Source organism: Esox lucius, chromosome 1 (genome assembly GCF_011004845.1).
Source record: "Esox lucius isolate fEsoLuc1 chromosome 1, fEsoLuc1.pri, whole genome shotgun sequence".
Taxonomy (NCBI): domain Eukaryota; kingdom Metazoa; phylum Chordata; class Actinopteri; order Esociformes; family Esocidae; genus Esox; species Esox lucius.
In genome coordinates, this window is record NC_047569.1 from 3,562,949 (window position 1) to 3,585,142 (window position 22,194).

Consider the following 22,194-nt stretch of genomic DNA (forward strand, 5'->3'; position numbering starts at 1 on the left):
AAGGAATAGCCCACACCTGTCCATGAAACAGCTTGAGTCAATTGTCCAATTACTTTTGGTCCCTTGAAAAAGAGGGGGCTACATATTAAAGCTGTAATTCCTAAACCCAATTTGGATGTGAATAACCTCAGATTAAAGCTGAGAGACTATACTTTAAATCCATATTCATTATTTAACTGTAACTTGAATATATTTTGGTAAACAGCCAAAATAACAAAACTTGTGTCAGTGTCCCAATTATTTCTGGACCTAACTGTAGGTTAATATCCCACTAAGGGATTTTTGCTTGCTACTGTGCCTCAATATTTTGTTGTGGATTTGATATCAGTGAGCATTTCAGTATCTGCCTCAAAACATCCATATAATTGTATTTAGCAAAATTATATCAAAATATCAGTCAGCCCAGACTATCCGCATCTCTGGATTCGTAAATAAAAGCTGTGCCTGTAATTTACACCTTGTGTAAAGCTAGCCAGTTAGCTTCAATAGCAGGTCTGAGAGCAGTGTATTTAATACGTACGACGCAGATGCGAGACTCCAGGTCTGCAGACACCGACAGCTTTGTGAAGAGGCGCTGGTCAGGGGTATAGTAGAACTCCACCTCATCTAACTGCAGCACCGGGGGAGACAGCTTCTCAAAGTTATCTGGGAACCTGAGGATGGATGTGCAGAGACCCACAGGTTAGCTCTCAGATAAACATAGAGAATTGAAAACCAGACTTCACTTGGGTCGGGTGGAGCTCTCTCACTTTAAGGTGACTTCGGTCTCTTTCTCCAGAGGTTTGAGTTCAGGCCTGAAGAAGACAGGAGAAGATGTGAAGGGATGATCAAAGGCGATGGATATTAGTCACAAAGAGTGTTCACCGGTACACAAGCCAGAGCCATTGTGCACTTGCAAGGCTGGAAGTTAAACAGGTGTACAATGAATTGGACATTCAGGCTGCCACAGCCAAGAAGCTTGAACTTTAGAGAAATCATGCTGGTGTGGGTGTTAACAATCTAATTTAAATGGATACTCACAGTTTTTCTAAAAGCTTCAGTTTGCTCTGCACCTGTGCTGCTCTGTTGGCATTGTATCTGAACCGGTCAATGAACACCTGGGGCACAGGGAGTGAAAATCGACACACGATAATAACACAGTAATATTAGTAGGATTTACTGATTGCCTTTCAGTCATGCATTTTATAGTCTATATAAGATTGCACTTGTATGCCAGCACCTGCTACGTGGATGGCGGACCTAAAGTTACATCATTTCAGAAACTATGTCAACAAAGCAAGCACGTGAGAACTGAGAAGAGACACTTCTGTTTACATCCTGGACCATGGCTGGCCACAGCAAACGCTCGCAAGTTTGGCTTAGCTTCACAAACAAAAAACCAGGCAAGTCTAGTTCAGCCGGCCCGCAATAGAACATTTTGCCACCTCAAGATTCGAACCTGGGTCACCCGCGTGAGAGGCTGTTTTGTTAACCATTAAACCACGGAGATGTATAGTTGCTGAGTGTCAGTATATATCCTCTTGTCTCTACCATGAACAAATCCTCTTTTACCAATGGGCGTTTTAATAGTTGCCAGAAACAGTCGTAATATAATCATATATAGTTTCCCGGGTTTAGCCAGCAAAGTTTTTGCCAATACGGAATAATTCACACTGCGTCCTTCGCTTTGTCTTTGAGGAGATACGAACTTGGGACCTATAGTTCACTACCACTATTTAACAAGGGGTAGTCAGTCAGACACTCAGTCAGTCAGTAAGAGACATTCGCTCTTAGCCGGCTCCGCTTACGCAGTCCAGCAAAAATGATAAAGACACTGCAAAATGTAAGCCCTGCATAAAAAAAATATTTGTGCAAGGGAGGAAGCACTTCCAATATGATTAAGCATTTACTACAACGCAGCGTGAATTTGTTCGATGTGTTGCGGTCTCCCAGTTCCAGACACAATAACATCCCAGGTACAGCAGTAGCATCTCACGCTCAGGCACACAAAACATAGTAGGGCTGTCAATCTTCCTCTATAATACTATTATTCCATTCCTTATAATTTGAGTTATTTGAATATTAATCGTCAAATTTAGCAACTTACTGTCACGTAGACATCAATAGCTACCACAGCGAGCTAGCCAATTATGGTATTGACTGCTGGCAAGCTAACTTAGCTAGCAAGCTACCGTGAGCATACTATAAGCTACTAACATACATGGGCACTAAACCCAGAGGCGCCGCTAGGATCACAATAAATTCAGGGCTTAGCCCACCCCCCGGGACAGAAAGTACAGGGTTTTAAATGTACATGAGGAACATTTCAATGTACACGCTTGTACACGTCTACATTGTCATAATGCGCGATCAGAATTTTAGATCAATAGATCCCGGGCTTTTGTTTTTTTGTAAATTTAACGACACCACTGCACCAAGCTATATTATAATAATATATTATTATTATTTATTATTATTATTATATAACCTACCAACTGGTCTGTGGGTAAATGAATGGCACCTACCCAGCTTGCTTGTAATTTCTTCTAAACTAGAAAGACCGCTGATCACAGTAACATTAACTTGGCTAGACAAGGTCATGTATCCCTCGGGCTCCATTCTGTAACACAGATGAGCTGAAATTCGCCTTTCATATTGAAGGTAGAGGAATGATGTCAGCAAATAATTAAAATATATTTTTCTTAGATACAAGTTCTGAGACCACCACTACACCTCCACTTCAACCAAACTGACCCCCCTCTAGTAGACAAACACCTTTCACTTTAGCCATGAGGGGAAGATGAGCAAGGAGAAAGTGGAAGATTTGTGGTGAAGGGGTTGCATCGGTTTGCTACGGTTGAGTCTCCTTCATTTAGGTAATATTTTTCTATTATTTATTTTAAAAGTTTTGGTTTGTAATTGTTTTTGTTGATCATTCCTTATAATAAATAATATAATTTTTTTTATAAATGAAGGGAAAAAGAAACCTTCCTGTATCCTATCACTGCTGACAGTTGACTGATTATAGCCTAAATGTGCAAAGAATAAAAGTTAGGCAAATTTCCCTTCTTGAAATATGTTGTATTTCTTCTCGCCCACAAATATTGGAATCGGAACCGGGATTCGATAAGAACTAGATTCGATAACAGGGGCAGAAGTGATGAAATTGAAATGATACCCAATCAGATGTGGAGCTTTAATGGGGGCGATGGGTGTGTGGCACCCATGGCAGTCAATCACAGGGGCCACTTAGAAGTTTATCTTATGGTTGAAAAAAATTATAGTAAGCAGAATAAAATAATGTAATGATTAATTTGCTACATATTATTTAGTTGACACTGAAGTGATAAATACCCATATTTTGTATGATTCCATAATGCATTTGTATGATCCACTAATCTGTGGGGGGATGGTGGTGGGGTGGCTCCCGAGGCTAGGGCTCGCACCCATGGGAGAGAATGCTAAATTCCGCCACTGAACCCAACCCTACATTTTGCCAGTTCTCACTTCAAAAACAGCCTATTTCAAACTTGGGATTGTAGTTATAATGAGGTTGGGGGATAGGTTTAGAAATGAGGTTTAAGTTATAAGATACGTTCAGTTTGTAGTGTTAAGTTAGTCAGGTTACACTTCATTGGTAATAAATGGTCCCAAAAAAGGTGTGAGTTTCTTACCTGGATGTGCTCCCTGTACTGGAACTGGGCCTCGTACTCTCTCTGTTGGTTCTTCAGACGGTCTTCTTTGGTCTTGACAAAGTTCTCGTAGTCGCCACGATAACTCTCCAGCCGCTGCGAGTGCAGGTGGATGATGTCGGTCACCACAGCGTTGAGGAAGTTCCGGTCGTGTGACACCACTAGGATGGTGGACTGCCAGGTCTGTAGGGTGGGGTACAATGTAGTATAAGAAACATGGAGGAAACACCTACTAAGGCTAGAAGTAAGGAACAAGTGCACAACGTGGGGGATATAACTGGGACATGCTTTGGCTTGAGAGTTCTTAGAAAATGTTGAACTTGTTAAAACCCATACAGTGCTTAGTTGGACATATAACTATGCACGCTTTTGCTCATGATCAGTCGGGGCAGGCGTTAAATTCAATTAAAGGTGCCCTATGCAGCATTTTCCATTTAAAAAATCTGATAACCCTTACATACCATCAGTTAACGTTAAAAAACAGTCTCAGTCACGTTCCAGAAACGAAAATATACGTAAGCAACAAAAGCATTAGATACAGCACAGACTTAAACAATGGTCAATTCTGCACTTGACGGAGAGAGTTGAAGTTTGTGTGAACAGTGATGCAGAGTTGACATCCTTTCTACTAGACAAGTAGGTTACATCACCTCATTTAGCTACGACAATTATACAACGTTGAAAATCATTCAATGTTCTTGTTTATTTTATTTGTATGAGTGCAGATAAGTTTTTGGAAGGTTTCTCCAAAGTCTTTGGTCAAGACAATCAGCTAACGAGCTAAGTTATGTCAGAGCAGAAACTCCGTGATTCCATTTCTTGCCGGAAAATAGTATTACAACCTGGTGTTCTCTTCAAAATGGAAAAGAAAAACAAACATGCATTGTGGATTGTTTGACTAAACCTTATGCATAAGCGAATATTGCTCGGAAGAAGCAATTATATTGCCTTTTAGCTAGATTTAGCCATGTGCAAACCATATTATTGCACATACAATACACATTATTGTTCCAGCTAGTGCTAGCTCACCATGATTACGGTTTCCTGTTCACTAGATAACCATCACAGTCTCTGCAATATGACAATGCATCTAACACAATAGCCCTAATGACATTTTGATTGGTTTAGCCGTTTACTTTGTTTATTCTGTGTTCAGTAGTTATGGAAAGGGCCCATCAACTTTAACCCCATTTGAAACGAAAGTCTGTGTTCATTATTCCAGCATCGCCAGTATGCTCGTAGTTAGTAATGACTAGGGGTCGGACGATATGAGAATTTCATGCCTCGATTATCCTGGCCAAAATTATCCCGAGTTACGATTTTATCCCGATTAATAACAATCCCAATAACAACTCTGGTTTTCTAGCTCAAAACGGCAGATCAGATATTCTTCCATTACATAAATATTGTTCATTAAAAAACCATTACAATAAAATAATATCAAAGAAGGTTTTTAATAATTAATATTATAACATGTTAATCTGTAAATGTATATGGTTGCCAGCTTCATTGACAATACATTGCAGAGGATGTTTAGCCACATTTAGAATTGCCCTTTGTACTGCATTTGCCTTCATTGTCCATCTATACATTGCACATCTCTATGAAACGTCTGTAACATACATTATACTTAATACAAGTACATTTTCTTCCCTCATCTATTCAGACTTCTTGTTATATGCTAACTGCATTTCGCTGTACTGTACTTGTTCAATGACAAAGTAGAATCTAATCTAAAAAACATATGCGCTCCAACAGTTAAATAAAACCAGTAGTCAGGAACACTTCAGTGACTGGCAAGAGATTTTTCAAGTCACTTATCTGAGGATCAGGGGGGAAAATAGATTACATTTCTTACCGGTACTGACCTGTGGGTTCATGCATTTCTGTGCTCATTTTATATGCCTTATTAGCTAAGGATAGGCCTATTTGAAGTGTCAATTCTTTATAATAACTTCATAATTCATTATAACACCTCCCTGTTATGTTTTGCGCAGTGTAGAAATTTCACGGAGGCCACGACAGCCATGGCATTGCCCTTCGCTCTGGCCATGATTCCCCGAAAATCAGTGTACACCCTACGGCCACCATGGCCTTTGTGCCCCTGACACTGTGGAAAAACCTGCGGTCAGCAGTTTGTTTGAAAATTTGTTTGTAGTTCGCAAAACAACCACAAGGACTACAACAGACTACATGCAGGTAAGCAAGCTAGCTAGTTATCTATAGATAGCTGACTTATTTGGTGATTAGCTGAATCAAACCTCTGTTTTAGGTGCGTTCATAAGCAACTGAGAAAGTTCCAACCACCGAGTGGGAGAATACACCTGACCGCTTTTTGCGAGCACCAAAAAGTAACTTTAGGTTAGGGTGACCACATTTTCAACCCCCCAAACATCTGGTCACCTTGCGTTTGTGGTGAAAGATTAAAAATATATATATATATATATATATATTACTTACTCTGCGCACAAATAAATCATTATTTTTTATTTATTTATGTGGTATTCATTAGCGCAGGTGATTGTAACTTTAAAAAATATACAATACAATTAGTGAGATATGCACTCCACCAGTTAAATAAAACAAGTAGTCAGGAATACTTTTTCAAGTCACTCCTCTGCGGATCAGAGGTGAAAATCTATTTATTTCTTACCAGCACAGACCTGAGGCTGCATGAACGTCTGTATTTTATATGCCTTTTTAGCAAATGATATGCCTATTTGATGTATCAATTCTTCATAACTTTATAATTCATTATAACAGCCCCCGGTTATGTTGTGTTCATCATGTATTGTGCACATCATGTAGGTAGTCAATGTTATTTTGGCCCGCGCAAATTATATTATAATTGTCTTCTCCTGTCACTTTCAGTAGAAAAACGTTAACAATTAGCCTACAATATAAACAAATGTATATTTAAAAAATCGAAAGAGATGTGTATAATGTATATCCTATTCATAGTCTAAAATTTGTTTGTTACGTTTTTTCTGCATGCAGTGTAGTGATTAGACTAATACTGTTGTAAAGAAATTGGAAAACTAGTTTATTCTTTATATCATTACAATACAATCCCAACTCATAACAACATGTAAAAATATTATTTTGATTTTTATTGTAATTGACAATATACTCCTATTTAAGCTAGCAGAGCCATTCAGCTCCATTGACCATACACTGCAGAGGATGTTTAGTGGTGTAGTACAACATGAGATGTGCGCTCCATAACACATTACTTGGCAAGAGACATGGTGCCCATATACACAGTTAACAAGGAGGGATTCAAGAAAATGATCTGCATCCTTGAAAGGAGGTACCAGCTACCATCGCAGAACTATTTCACACAAGTGGCAATCCCTGAGCTTTACAACAAATGTCATGTGGAGGTTTTGGTAGAAATGGCTAATGTTAAGTTTTATTGCACCACAACGGACCTGTGGTCAAGCAGGACGACTGAACCGTACATCAGCCTAACTGTGCACTTTGTCGACAATGACTGTGAACTGAAAAGCCACAGCTTGCAAACCTCGTATTTCCCTGGGAACACACCGGAGAGAATATAGCATTGGGCCTAAAAGAGGCTTTGGCTGCATGGGAGCTGTGGGATGATCGTCAAGTTGCTATCACAACAGAAAACGGCAGTAACATCGTTAAAGTGGTAGAGATGAATCATTGGACCAGGGTCCATTGTTTGGACATAGGCTTCACCTTTTGCAATTGGTATGTTAAATAGATTTGTATCTATTTTATTACATATTTTTTTATACCTGTAAAAATGCTGGATTAAAAACAACCTACAGGCTAGGTCATAGGATTGAACCCAAATACTGTATTGCCTTGTAAGCTACTGTTCTTTTTTATTAACTTACTAAAACCAACTTATTCTCTTATTACTACTTTATATTATGATTTCTTTAAAAAATACATATATTCAATAATGACAGTTTACTTAAATCTTTAAACAAACTTGAATGTTCTCTTATTCTGTTAGCTTTAGATACTACCATGTTTGTTCCAACCTGAAATAAGGTTATAAATGTTATGTTGACAGACTGCACAACACGATGGGGTTCCACACAGAGAATTGTAGCAACGGTCCTGGAACCGCAAATGGCTTTGGCCAAGGTTCTTTCTACAGACCGCAAAGTGCAACACCTACTGCCCTCATGGCAGGACCTGGAGGTCCTAGAAAGTGTGAACAAGACACTTGGCCCACTACAGATGCCCTGTCAGGTGAGCTTCATGTGAGCATTTCTTACCTTAAGCCTGTTCTGCATCTTCTAAACACTTCAGTAGTGGCTGAAGAGACAGAGGACACTGACCTAACAAAATCATTGAAAGCAAACATTCTGAACTACCTCAACACAAAATATGAAGAATTGTAGGACCTGCTGAACATGACAACATTCCTAGACCCAAGGTTCCGAACACAGAACACATCTGTGCTGAAGAGATCCAAACCATAAAGGAACGAGTGAACTCTGAGTTGACAGTAGGTGAAACCACACACACAATGTTTGCCTAGTTATTCATTCCATTTAACAGTTTTGAAACTGTCTTTTTGAGATAATTCAGCAGCCGCCTGTAGCACAAAGCACAGCAGTGATGGAGAAGGACAGTTTGGACACGATGGACCACCCACCTGCAGCTAAAGCTAAGAAGAAGACTAGTTTCTTTAAGAACTCCACACGCACAGTGCCAACAACAGTAGCATCAACCACACTTGATCCTCTTGTACAGTTTAGAGAAGCAGTGGCTGTTGAACTTAAAAAGCTCAACTGAAATGGTGGCACTGTAATAAAATTAACTTTTTCTGGCTGAACAAACTAGCACAGAAATACTCTGCATCAGAGCGAGCTTTTAGCACTAGTGGTAATGTTGTAACAGCCCATCGCTCCTGGACATGCAGTTTTTTTGGGCAAAGAATCTCTGAAGGGATAACTGGAATCTTTTAGAAAGAGGATATCAATCAATTAAATTCAATCAACCCGCAAAAATCTATATTTTACTTTAAGAGTTTGTAAAAACTATGCCCCATTTTGTAACTTACAAAAAAAAAATAACACTCTTAAATGGCCTTGTTTGGACATTTAAAGTTTATTATTTTTATGAGAATTTGCATTATGTATTTTTTCATTTATTCAGTTTTACTGTTGAACAAAGCATGTTTGTAAAAGTCTATTTTTAAACAATTGTGAAATTCGTTTTTGCATTTAAAAATTGTATTTAACTTTGTATGCTCAAATTTACAAATATACATTTAAAAATGTCAGTATTTTATGCATTTTTCTTCATAACGAAGCAAGTAAGACTAATGGGCAATTCCACGCAAATGTCAACCTTGCTGTGAAAAATTAAAGTTATCATAAAAAAATCAAAACCCTTTCTAAGTTGTCCATTTGGATCTGTATTTTATTGTATTGATGTGCTGTCATGTAAATTTTAAGGACATTTCTGTTTATTCACCTCAGATAAGGTGTGCACAGATACTAAAATTGCTTTTTTTATACAAACCTATTTCATGCTTTAAAAAGAGGGATCAAAGACTCCTTTAATTATACTTTATGTTGATAGTAAGGATTTTGCAGAAAGACGGGGGCATGACTGAGATATAAATACACTCACTTTGTTATAACTGCATTTCCCTTTAAATTTATAAAGGCTATATTTAGGAAGTCACAAGGCTTAAGTGCTGTGTCACGTCCGTAACAATTTAAAGAATAAGTTTAGATTGTATAATCATTATTATTACAATTAATTTGAAACTTTATGTACAAAGCCAAAATATGTCCATTCTAGTTATGATTGACAAATCATCTCACTTAATTGCTCTAAACAACCTAATTATGCGTTACGGACGTGACCGTTACGGACGCTTCACATTAACTCATGCATGATTTGACCAGCGCATATTTGTTTAATTAATTAATTCATTCAATTTCAAGCAATATAATGATACATAAAGGAAATGGAGTGGAAAGAAGTCAAACTTATTTAAAAATGAAGTAATCATTGTGATTTTGACTTAAGACAATAACATTTCAATTATTATTTCAATGCATTGGCTAATTTTGCAATAATGTGTAATGTGTAAACATTGCGATTAGTTTGACACAAAACATAATATTGCGATCATTGTGACACGATTGCTTTTTTGCATGCAAAAAAAAAAAAACGCTCTCCAGACTGTTTGTTCTATATAGACACAGGCCAACACACTGTTACAATCAGACAGCGTTTCAATTCACTGACGGGACTGAGGGGAAACCGGTGCTCTTAACTCCGGAGAATATCGATATGATAAACTGCATATATAATGATTATGTATCTTAGCATTATCAATTCCGTATCTTTCGGGGTCCAAAGTAAACACCTTGATGATAAAAACACATTATCAAGCAAGCAATATCATTGAGTTTTGAACATGCTCACGTGCCGGTTACAGTTTAGCAGCATGAGAGATATGCGTGAACTAATCTATAACACGGTGATTTCAGTTTAAATTTGATTAATTGTGCAGACTTACCTTACTGATGTCTCAGATGTTTGTTGTTTCAAATAAAAAGAGACACACAAAAAGGTCTCTGTTCAAGTTTTCCAGCGTCAGCCAAGTGATGATTTCAGAACGGTCACATCCATAACGGAATGTCCGTAACGTCCTTAACGTCCGTTTTTCCTCATAAATTGATTTTTTTAAACTAAAATAAAATAAATAATGTATGTTCTATAGAGAGCCGACACTCATCCATTCGGCTGGTATTATTAATTTTGGCTTGTGCATTTTAATTCACAGAATTTCAACAAAGTATATTGTCTCCCACAAACTTGCGTCTTTTTTTTGTCACGTCCATAACGCATGTGTATTTCCCTCATATTAAATATAAAACGCATGTGTAGATTGATATTTTTCTAATGTTTGTACTCCTTTATTAAGGGAGTATGGACATATAAACAGACATTTAAATATATTGGTATTAAATGCATTTTCTGAGAATTTATATTTTATGTTTTGACTGCAAATGTCACGTCCATAACGCTGGAATTGCCCTAATGATACATTTTGTCACTATTATAATCGCAAATCGCAATATTTTCCACAAGAATCGCAATTTAACTTTTTCTCCAAATCATACAGCCTTAGTAAAGTTGCACAGTGCAACTTTAATATGTATACAACATTTCTGTGCATTTATGGGACCCCATTTTGGCTCAAGAGCACCCCTACAGGCAAACATGGAAAGCAGTCGAATTACCCACCACATTAAAAAAAACATTCTGTACGTTTCTATTCTATACCCTTCTATTCTAGGTGTAAAACACATTACTGTACTGCAAGGTGTACAATAATTCACTCTCCATGTCCAAAAATGGTGTATAGAAATATGGAGCCCATTCCCCCAAGCCCAAATTTGCACTACCTACACCAATCCAATTCTTCAAAAATCTTGAGAGGGAGTCAGAAAACACTTGCTTTGAGCATAAGGGCACCGAATTTGATTTGCTTTGCAACGTTAAGTGTGCCGGCAAGCAGGTGTGACCTACCTGCAGGTAATTCTCCAGCCAAAGAATGGCTCGGACATCCAACATGTTGGTAGGCTCTGAGAGACAAATAACCATAGACCACGGAGACAGACGGATGGACACAGACAAGACAGGTGGACGGGACAGTTAGAGGGTATATGCGTCAACTACTAGACACCTTTGAACTGTTCATAGATACTCTACACAAAAAACTATTAACATAAATTACTCACCATCAAGTAAAAGAAGATCAGGCCTAGAGAGAAAAAAAAAAAATTTGTAACCTGAATCTAGCCTACCAATATTTAGTATAGAAAACCATTTTGTTGACAGGATCATCTAGAAGTGAGATTCAGAAACACAATTTGTTGGATAAGACGTGCATAATGGCAGGTCAATAATTAAATAAAATCTCCATTTGTGCATTTTAATATTTACTGTAGGGTAGGAACCTAGCCCTTTGGCAAGAGACAAAAATGCGACAAGAAAGGCTCACTTGGCAAAGAGGGCTCTGGCAAGAGCTAATCTCATTCTCCACCCTCCAGAGAACTCCCTGTGAAAACAGGTACAAAGATCAGCACATAAACATACACTCAAGGGCTTCACAATTAAATTACCTAATTATCTAAATTGTAATATTGGCACATGCAACATTCATGTCAAAAGAGCAAGCAATGTTTGTTTTCATTTGTTTATAAACATCTCTGTTGCATTTAATGTCAATTTTTATAGTTATGGTTTTGTTTCTCTTCCTGCTATTTCACTTGAAGCCCTCCCCCTGGTCAACTGAGCAGTGCAGCATCTCCATGCTGTTTGAGTCACTAGAAATTGTACTTGTCCATTTGGTCAAACACAGTAAACATATTATTCCAAATAAGAACGTTGAGGCTTGCCAATTAACTTCTCATTCCATTTCCATTTCTTACCGTTCAAACGTTTTGATCTACATAATATGATGAATTGCTAAATTTTGTAGAACACCCACAAACTTACTTGGTTGTCTGCGTTTGCATTTTGGGAGTAAACCCTAAACCACATAGGATGATTGAAGCTCTGCATAAAAGAGCAAAAGAGAGGCAGTGAGCAAAAGAGAGGAAAATATAATCAACTAATTAAAGAAAATACATATAACTCCTGCTTAAAAATGCACAGCGCTGACTACTGTCTATATAGAAACGGCATTAAACAAAAAAAACTGCACTGTTAATGTAACCTGGACACACGTGACATTGTGAGTGGACTTGTTCAGCGTTTCTCTTTACCGGGCAGGCGCCTTGTCTGCTTCAATTTCCTCCAGTTTGGCATAGATCTCAGACAGTCGAACGGTCTCCATTCCTTCAGCACTAGAAAGGAACACAAAAATCAGCAGTTTTAGTGTCTGTTGGCATTTCAAAATAGGTCTGCACAATATATCATTTCAGCATCTACATTACGATGTACACATCCACAATAGTCAATTACATGGAAATATTTCGGCTACAGACATGATGTTGACCAAAAACAGGTACTTTGTCGAGAGTGCCTTGCAATTGTGGTCACAACATGACCAATGTGTTCGATCAATCTTCGTATGACGAGTGCAAAGCATCTCAATGCCGTCCAAAGCAAAAATCTATTTTGGATGCATTTGCCAGTATTACACCATATGAGAAAGGTTCCAAACGGCAGAGAGAAATCACAGTCAATAACATTTCACGTCGCCAAAGATATGGTACCAATTAACACGGTTACCAAAGAGGGTTTTAAAAACATTATCAGGTCACTTGACAAGCGGTATGTAATGCAAACACGCAACTATTTTTCTCAAGTTGTCCGGCTGGCACAAGTAGAAGAAGAGCTGTCAGAAGTGTAATATTATACAGTAACAACGGACTTGTAGTCCAGCCGCACAACGGAGCCCTACATAAGTCTGACGTACACTTTATTAATGAGGACTTCCACCTGAAAAGTCGCTGTTTGCAAACCGCATTTTCTCAGAGGATCATACAATTGACAACATCGAAACAGGGATGAGAGATTGGGGCCTAGATGAGAGTCGTCTAGTCTGTATTACAACAGACAATGCCGCGAACATGGTGAAGGCTGCCCCTGAACAAGTGGACCAGATTGCAGTGCTTTGGACACAGACAGCATCTTGTTATGCCCAATTGCGTATTCTCTTTTACTACTGTTGCTATTGCTATACTATTACTGCTACATATTATTACCTAGCAACCTGTTCTGAAATATAAAAATGTTCAGAAGTTTCATAAATTGTAATTGTAGAGGTGGTTTAAATAGCTACTCAGGTCACATGATCCATCTGAAAACCCCAGCTAAAAAGTCCCACTTGGCAAATTAATCATTGGTTTAGAGTACATAAGGATGACAACAAATTATATTCTACTGAAACAGACAGAACAGTGCATCCCTCTTAAACAACCAGCTGCACACCTGGAGCTCATTTTGGTTGGGATTGGTGGTGATATGTCTCAGACAGGATGAGGTGAATTTTAGATACAGAGAGATAACTTTGAAAACCACTTTAAGTGTCTTTGTAGAAGCTTGGCAATTTCAATGCAGTGATCGTGTGACTGGAGTGTACCTTCAACCTAACAGGCAATGCACCATGGTAGATTGCAAAATGGTGCACAATGGGACAACATACAAGTATTGCCAAAATAAAATAAGCATTTGAGTAAATATGGAGAAACCTCAGGTGATTTGGCAAGGTCTGGGGTCCTCAATGAATGAACATCCCATCATGTTCAGGCCTAATCGACATGTGCATAGGTATTCTGTTAAAACACAGCTTCAGTGTTGACGTATAAACAGGGAAAACTGAGTTTTTACTTGTACCATCTGAGTGTGCACTAGGGCTGTCACGATTATTTTAGTTGACAATTAATCATCACGCAAATAATTGCGAATCGCAAATAAAAACGATTTGTCCATGTTGATCATTTTATTCCACTGTTATATAGTGTAAGGTTTATAATTTTGTAAAAATACACCTGGTGGATTTGGAGATTATTCTTCAGATGTGTGGTGATAGCGCTTTTGAGCACCACCATTCTGGAGCAAATCTGACAATTCGCCTCCTCCAAATTATTGGGCACACCTCTTTCATTTGGCTTAAAACCAAAATGCGCTCAGAGCGATGCTGTTGTTTTTGGCTTTGGATCTACCATTGAATCAATGTTGGTAAAGATTGCTCAAAAGGCAAACGCAAAGCAATGAAAAAAATTTTCTGCGCATTGTGATGTTTCACCTCTGGCTCTGCTGCAAATATTATAGTCATGTTATTTGAAAAAGCTTACTTAAAGCAGCAAAACAATGCCCAGTTGATTAATTCAGTTATTATTTTCAAACATTAATATGCAATGGGACAACATTTCTATCCATGCATTTTAAAGTGCATTATCTCATTAGGAAATATGGATGGAAATGACAATTAGACAGAGTAAAACTATTTAACACATGCTTGACTGTTTTTTTCTTTTGTCGATCAGAGTTTATTTGACAAATCAGTGACTGAAACGCATTTGTCTATTAAATAATAATGTTGCAAAATTACATAACGGTGTATGGCAAAACTATTCTAAACTAGGTTTAAACATACTGATATTCATGAGTCTCAGCAAAGGATCTGCGCCTATAACTTGACTTGTCAAATGCTCTTCTGCACCCCTGGGCTAAACATCCTAACTGATGAAAATTGTCAAAATTCGCTTTGGTATTTGTTGAGGCGTAAAAATCCTTCATTCAAATTGGAAACATGTTGGAATCAAAATCTTGTGCAAAAAGATAGTTGTCATCAAAATAATTGCCATCTGGCCCAAATAATCGCAATCAGGCGATTATGTAATAATTGCGACAGCCACAGTGTGCGCAGTTCTCATTTGTTTGAGGTCAAACTATGTGGCGGTATCTCCTTTGTTTACATGAGGCGATTTTGCGCAATGGTGAACATAGCCAAAATTGGGTCGGTTTTAACCTTCACTGTAAAATAATAAATATAATTTACTTGTAATTTTACATGTAATTCTCTGTATTTCAGAATGACAGTAAAATTATGTTTTAAATTACACATTAAAACCTTCATTTAACATTTGCCAAGTAAAATAACTTGAAAAGTCTGTTATCAGGAAACACAATAATTATCTGTTTTTCCAGTCTTTCATTCGCAGTTTACAAAAAAAAAGTTATAATTATGGAGTATTTCTGTTATATATATATATATATCCCAGCTTCCTTTGTGGCAGGTCATTTTGTTAATGTTTATGTTTGTTGTAATTGATATGAAGATGACAGAGCTTTGTTTTTTTTTTGCCATCTTGTTGTTTATGTATAGTGTTACCCGTAGGAATGTTTTTTGGGGATTATGGTCGTGTTTCTGTGCCAACCATAGAAAAGAAGATGATTCTATTTGTTGTGATTTGCTGCTTTATAGGAATTGCTTAGGGAGCTCTGACTCTTGCATATTTCTGCCAACATTGTGTCTGGTAGAAGTTGGTAAGGCATGAGTCATCAAAATACAAATAGCTGATGTATAAATGCATTAAACTTGAAGAAAAAAAAGGGAGAATTTGGGGGTGAAAATTGATTCTTGCTGTGGAATTATATCAATATATTTTATTTGAGGTAAAGAAAATGTCCATATTTCTACAGATTAATAATGTAATTTTACGCTATGTAGTTTTACAACATAAATCTGTTTTTTAACTGTATTTTTCCAGCACCCTAGCTGCCAGAAAAGTAAAAAAATTTGTACAGTGTTGCTAACAGGAGCTTTTACGTTAAAAACATATATGGAAAGTTACTCTCCCACTATATTGAGGAACAGAGGTGTCAGAATGCACTTTGGAGGTCGCTGCTACATCCAACGCTCCCACGATACAGACCTCGTTTTCCGTGGTTCCGATTTATATAACTATTTATTAATGTGTGATATTAAGGAATAATTCCACTTCACTATCATGCGAATTGCCTTCTTCCTCAATGTCCACACATATGATTGCCCCCTTCCTCGATGCACCATTGTTGTTAACCTACCAGAACCAGTAACAACTTTTTTCAGGCTTCTGATTGGCCAACATGGCTTTAAGGTTCGGGTTATATCGCCGGGTGCTGGTTTGGCATGCTCTTGACAGTGCTTGACAGCGTGGTTTTGCATTTTCATGTGGACTGAGATTATTATACAACAGCTTGTATGGATGGGATTTTTAAGAACAAACTGTTTAAAAAAATACCTGTGTACGTGTGGACTAGGCCTTAGGGCCATGGAACTGGGTGGGAATGTTCGGCAGAAGCGTCTTTGATAAAGACTGCTTAACTTCAGAAAGGAATAAGGGAACACAATGTTATTTTGGCTATCCCAGTGATGATTTTGAGATTCGAAGGAAATTTCATATGAACTTGCCGGTCTTTAATGTGACCAGTCCCAGTTGTATCAATATTTTCTCCACAGAGCTTTCACCTTCCTTATTGAGCAAGATGACTGTTGAGAGAACGGTCTGCCACATTGATTTTAGCATGACCAAAAAGGTCATGAAAAACAGTTGTTCAGTGCACGAGGCACAGCGGTGTTGGCATTTCTAAAGTGGTGTGATGTACGCCCAGCATTAGGCAGACAGACGTACGTCCCATTGGCGATGCGTGCATTGAGCAGGCGCTCCTCCTTCAGGAGCCCCTCGCGGACCGTGTCACTCTCCAGCACGCTCTGCAGCGCCGCAGTGTCATCGCCGGCAACCTCCTGCTCCACGTGCAAGATGGTGATGTGGGCGGGGACGCGCAGGCTGCGACTAGCCAGCATCTTTAGCAGTGTGGTCTTCCCAAGACCATTACGACCAATCAGGCCATAGCGCCGGCCAGTGGACAGTGACAGCTCTGCCCCCTGCAGCAAGGATCTGAAAGCAGAGAGATGCTGCTTGGACTTTGCTTTTTAGTACCGTCTCTATGACACTGACTTAGAAATAACTATTAAATTGTAGTTCTGCAGTAATCAACTATGAATTTCTCTATACTTCGGAAGTGGTAACTACCACACAAATTCCCATAAAAACTATTATAAGTAAATAACTATCTAGTAAATAAGTTCTTTATGAGCCCTGGTCAATAGTGCACTGAATAGAGGATTGGGTACCATTTGGGATGAGTAGTAAGGGGAAAACCACTCACCGCTCCCCAAATGACACATCAAAGTTCTCGATGCGGATGTCGTAGCTGCGATTCTTCCCAGACAAGTCAACACGACTGTCCTTCTTGCTGCTGGCCTGGCTGGCTGACGCTTCCTCCAGGACCCTGAGACAAGGACAGGGGAACAGAAAGACACAGACAGACCGAGAGAACAACAGACAGAGAGAGATGGAAAGAGACAGACAGTCAGACACACAGACAGATCAAATATACATTGGTGAATGCTAATGTGTCTTTTAGCATTCACAATTACAAAAAACACAGGCAATTCATTTCCATAGTCTTGGAGTGTAGAAGCAAAGCTTTCTGCGACTCACAGTGGACTAGTCGTTTTCTGGGAGTCGCGTTCATTCCTCCTCCCCTGCTTTTGCTTCAGCTTGGCTTCAGCCTTTTCTAGTTTTCTTGCATCCACAGTCTGAAAATGTAGGGTATGTGAATAGAACGAAGATAAAGATAAAGATGACAGGAGGGAAAATAAGTCAAACAGAAGCCCTGGTTGGATGGGGGGCTCGGAGCGTATTTGATGCGTATTTGAGAAACAAGGTAGGAATGGTTTATTCTTTTTTGTGATTCCAGTACTTTCCTTTTACTTGTTAGTTTTCATGTGCCCCCCTAAAACAAGCACACAACTGATTTCTGTAAAATGTACTGTCCTGTTTATGTGTTTAATGAAAACACTTGAAAAACTAGTGAGCCCTAAAGCTTACACAAAGAGGATAAGATGCAAGAGAAATACTGTACCGTATTTTGTCCCCTTTTCATCATCCAGATACCCTGGACATCATTAGTGGCAGACACTGAGAAGAGGCGGGGAAAGAGAGAAATTGGCAGTTTGAGCATTAGAGATTAGAGGAGAGGAAAGTTGAAAGTAATCAAAAAAGGGCAAAAGCCCTAGATCAGTGGCCTAGGGTGGCTCAGCAGTCGGAACGTTGCCTCTTATTTTGTCCCATGGTCACAATTAAATAAAGCATATAAGTTGCACCCACAGACAAGACAAGACTTCCAGAATGAATATCGAACCCATGCTTTGCCACATATTTATGTGCTGATCTGTAAAGGTGATAATGAACAATACACAATTCCCCCAGCAGACACAGGACTTACCAGACTCTGCAGATATTTGAGACAACTGCACTGGGGCATCAAGAAGCACCTGCTTTGAACCAGCATGGCCATTAGACCTGGTGAAAGAGGCATAAAGAAGTCAATTATTGGTGATTCGTCTACACAATTACATGAACTTCTCATGAACTTCTCATGTCTATCATTGGGTTGTGCTTGGTTTTTGGAAGAGGTCGAGGTTAAGGTCAAGGTCAAATATGAGCTGCACTTACAGTTTGAGTGTGTCAAACATCAGCTGGCAGATGTCACGAATATCGTCCTCATTTTTACAGTCAGCAGAGGAGCCTTGCAGCAACCCTCCAATCGCATCATACACCTCCTCTCCATCCTCAAAATCTGCCCCGCCAGAGTCCAACACACCTACCACAGCATAGGATAGAAATCAGGGAAGCGTTATGCCGGACTCTGTGTTTTGCAGCATTCAGTTTGAAATATTCAGGGCAAAACAAATGTCTCCCTGTGACTTATACAATAGGAAAGCAATTTGGGCCTATTCATGGCATTCGGCTACTGAGCGTTGTTCCAACTCAAGATTCTGATGAAAGAAAACTACGCCTACTTATTTGTTCCATCAATAAACCTTGCATGCCTATGCAGAAACAGAGCTCAATTTCTTTATTTTCCTGTATAGTATTGTGATTTTCAGGATGAATTATGCCGCCTCGAATAAGCAGTTAACTTGAAATGTCTTTATGCTCTCGGCATCTCCACGTACTCATGATCCTTAAGTGAACCGACTGACACTGTTGACTGGAATTACTTGGTCCTACTGAGAAGGACAGTTGCCAGATTTTATATTCGACCATGGAGGGCAGTGTACGCATATGTCAACTCAAACAACGTAAACCTAAAGGCCGGTTATAAACGATAAACCCCAAGTTAACACAATTACATCTCTTTGAAGACAACGGGTACCAGCTGATATCAGACAGTACACTTCAGACTGGGACTGTGCGGGAGGTCTTTAGCAGTAGCTTGTAAGACACCTACTGTAGATAAATGTCAATTAATTTGTAGAGATAAACTATGTGGTTAGCCACCGTTAGTACTGTGTATTGTAAGCATGCACACACACACACACACACACACACACACACACACACACACACACACACACACACACACACACACACACACACACACACACACACACACACACACACACACACACACACACACACACACACACACACACACACACACACACACACACACACACACACACACACACACACACACACACACGCCTAGATTACACTTTTGTCCGGTTACTGTTATTGCTTCAAATGGGCCGATTATGTGTTGACAACTATGTTACGTGTTGGCTACAACCAGTTAGCTATAGTCTCGCCCTGACTGAGCCTCACTGCTGACTGTGTGGGGAAAGTATGCCGGCTACTATGCTAGCTAACGTTACTTCACGTGGTTAAGGAGAATACGCCGTCCACCATTAATCTAGCCGATGGCAACTTAAAGTGCAAGAGATCCACAAATCATCTTCATCAATTTACAGTGTCTTACCCGTAATATATTCGAACACTTCGGTGTCTATTTCGGGAAACTCGCTCTTCAGAATATCCACGTATGTCGCCATGATATACCGGCCCAGTGCACAAGAACAGCGCATGTGCCTACATGCGACAAGTCACGTCTTGAAACTATGAACGATGGGAATTGTAGTTCTGAATGCGATTTTTGTTTCTTCACCTGTCTTTGGTTCCAGCCGGTTCCACCACTCACGCCGTCAATGTAATGTAACAGTAGGTTAAAATAAGAACAGTAGAAAATAAGATATTGTTTTAATAAATTAATTAATTAAATAAATAAATTAAATAAATTGTTTAGTAAATTGTATGCAGATTTTTGGTTATTTTCATCATCTTGGTTCTCATAATTTGTATTTGAGCAATGAACAATGAATACATATTGCAATAACACTACAGTAGATAGTGCAATCTCCAAATAGGAAGGCTTTTGAAGCACTGGCCTTTTCATGGACCTGACAGTCAACTAGCAATCAGATATTCAGTTGGGATCATAAGCTTTATTGCGAAGGCACTGTATTTTAGGGAAATAATTACAGTAATTAGGTATTGGATCTCTCCTATTACTTGCTATAGGCAATAGAGCTTTTGGATAGTGTTACATAATTGTAGTGTGTGTTCAGGTTTCTTAGATTTGATGAAAATCATCAGGATACACCTAACATAAAAAACCTTGTAGTAAAATGATAAGGGTGTGGTATGTGTTAGTTTCTTACAGTTTTTCTGAATTGCTAAAACACTAAATCCCATAGTAAAAACTAAACTGGCAACTGCCAAAACTCTTTTATCAAATCAATCACACTGTTGTCAAAATCTTAAACACTATTCATCTGTTTAGGACACAATTTGCGAATCTGAATCGCCCATTTACCAAAACTCTAAACATATTCTCAAACACAGAACACAACTTTGCAGTGTCATACACTTGTACCCAGAATGGTGCACACAGGCTACAGAAGTTAAACACAACTAACACACTGTTCTCATCCTTTACACACTACCACTCAAAATTTAAAACACGTGTCCAATCAGTGCACACAATTAGAAAACAGTATTTCAGCCTGGTCAAATGCAAATGGCATGACTTGATCCAACAATGGAGCAGAACAGAGGAAGAGGTGGAAGAGGAAGAGGAGTCTGTGTCAGAGGTGGTGGGCGAGGACAAAGACCAAGCAGATCAATAATTTCAAATGACATTCGAGCAACTGTCATAGATCATGTTCTGGTGCATGGCATGAATATGAGGGAGGCAGGGCAACGTGTGCAACCAAACCTAAGCAGGTTCTCAGTGGCTTCTATAATCCGGACCTTCAGAGAAGAAAACAGGTAAAGTATACATGTCTCAGAAAGGGGACAATGAGACATAACTTTTCCATGGTACTGTGTTTTTAAAACATTTACTGAATAAAATGTGTGTGTATGTGTATACTTCTAACTGAATGGGGTTCTTTTTACAGAATTGAAAGACGGCCTCATGAGGGTGGAAGGACACACATGTTCTCACAACACCAGGAGACACTTACAGTTTTTTTGGATTGCTTAAGCACGATTTTCAAAACAGGGCCCGTGTTTTCAAAACACTACACACAATAAGCACAACCACACACCCAGTTAGCAAAACACTATAGATCCTTTGCATAATTAAACACTCTTGTAAAAACTATACACTTCTGTTTAAAAACCACACTTTGTTACCATATGAAACACACACGTTTCACATTACTATACTCTGTTTGCACGAGTTACACTCTGCTGTGATAAACCTAAAACACTTTTAGCACTTCTACTTTCCTATGATTAGAGTAGGCTACCATCAACAAAGTACAAATATAATGTAAATTCACCAAACACTACACAAGACCAATGTTGCAGACTGAAGAAACTCATTTATTTCTCAACACGCCCAAAATGTTGACATGGAGATTCATAATACTGTAACAAAATGTCACTTTACATATTGTACTGTAAGTTTACTGTAAAAAAAAAACTAAAACAAAAAAAACTAGACATTGTCTCTTCGCCTAGCTGGATCTGGCCAGAGAATTTCATCAACATCGCAGGCAATGTTGTCATTAGCAAGACACTTTGAAAAGAAACGTCTTGAATGACGAATCCATCCTTGCATTGCTGCTACCTCCATCTGGTCACAGGCCTCCTCCATG

General features: G+C 38.8%; 1 protein-coding gene across 1 annotated transcript in view; it reads right to left on the reverse strand.

Annotated features, from left to right (window-relative positions):
• abcf3 (ATP-binding cassette, sub-family F (GCN20), member 3) overlaps positions 1 to 20,122 on the reverse strand; it is a 32,886-nt gene extending 12,764 nt beyond the window's left edge. Inside the window, exons 1-16 of the mRNA XM_010904349.3 lie at positions 20,010 to 20,122; positions 18,701 to 18,848; positions 18,471 to 18,547; positions 18,108 to 18,163; positions 17,684 to 17,781; positions 17,349 to 17,471; positions 16,811 to 17,077; positions 12,452 to 12,532; positions 12,183 to 12,242; positions 11,686 to 11,742; positions 11,423 to 11,445; positions 11,211 to 11,266; positions 3,654 to 3,854; positions 1,021 to 1,097; positions 750 to 794; positions 521 to 653 (exon numbers count right to left, since the gene is read on the reverse strand). Of these exons, the coding sequence (XP_010902651.1) occupies positions 521 to 653; positions 750 to 794; positions 1,021 to 1,097; positions 3,654 to 3,854; positions 11,211 to 11,266; positions 11,423 to 11,445; positions 11,686 to 11,742; positions 12,183 to 12,242; positions 12,452 to 12,532; positions 16,811 to 17,077; positions 17,349 to 17,471; positions 17,684 to 17,781; positions 18,108 to 18,163; positions 18,471 to 18,547; positions 18,701 to 18,848; positions 20,010 to 20,115 (1,608 nt within the window). The 5' untranslated portion in view covers positions 20,116 to 20,122. The remainder of the gene's footprint in view (positions 1 to 520; positions 654 to 749; positions 795 to 1,020; positions 1,098 to 3,653; positions 3,855 to 11,210; positions 11,267 to 11,422; positions 11,446 to 11,685; positions 11,743 to 12,182; positions 12,243 to 12,451; positions 12,533 to 16,810; positions 17,078 to 17,348; positions 17,472 to 17,683; positions 17,782 to 18,107; positions 18,164 to 18,470; positions 18,548 to 18,700; positions 18,849 to 20,009) is intronic.
• Between the last annotated feature and the right edge of the window lie 2,072 nt (positions 20,123 to 22,194).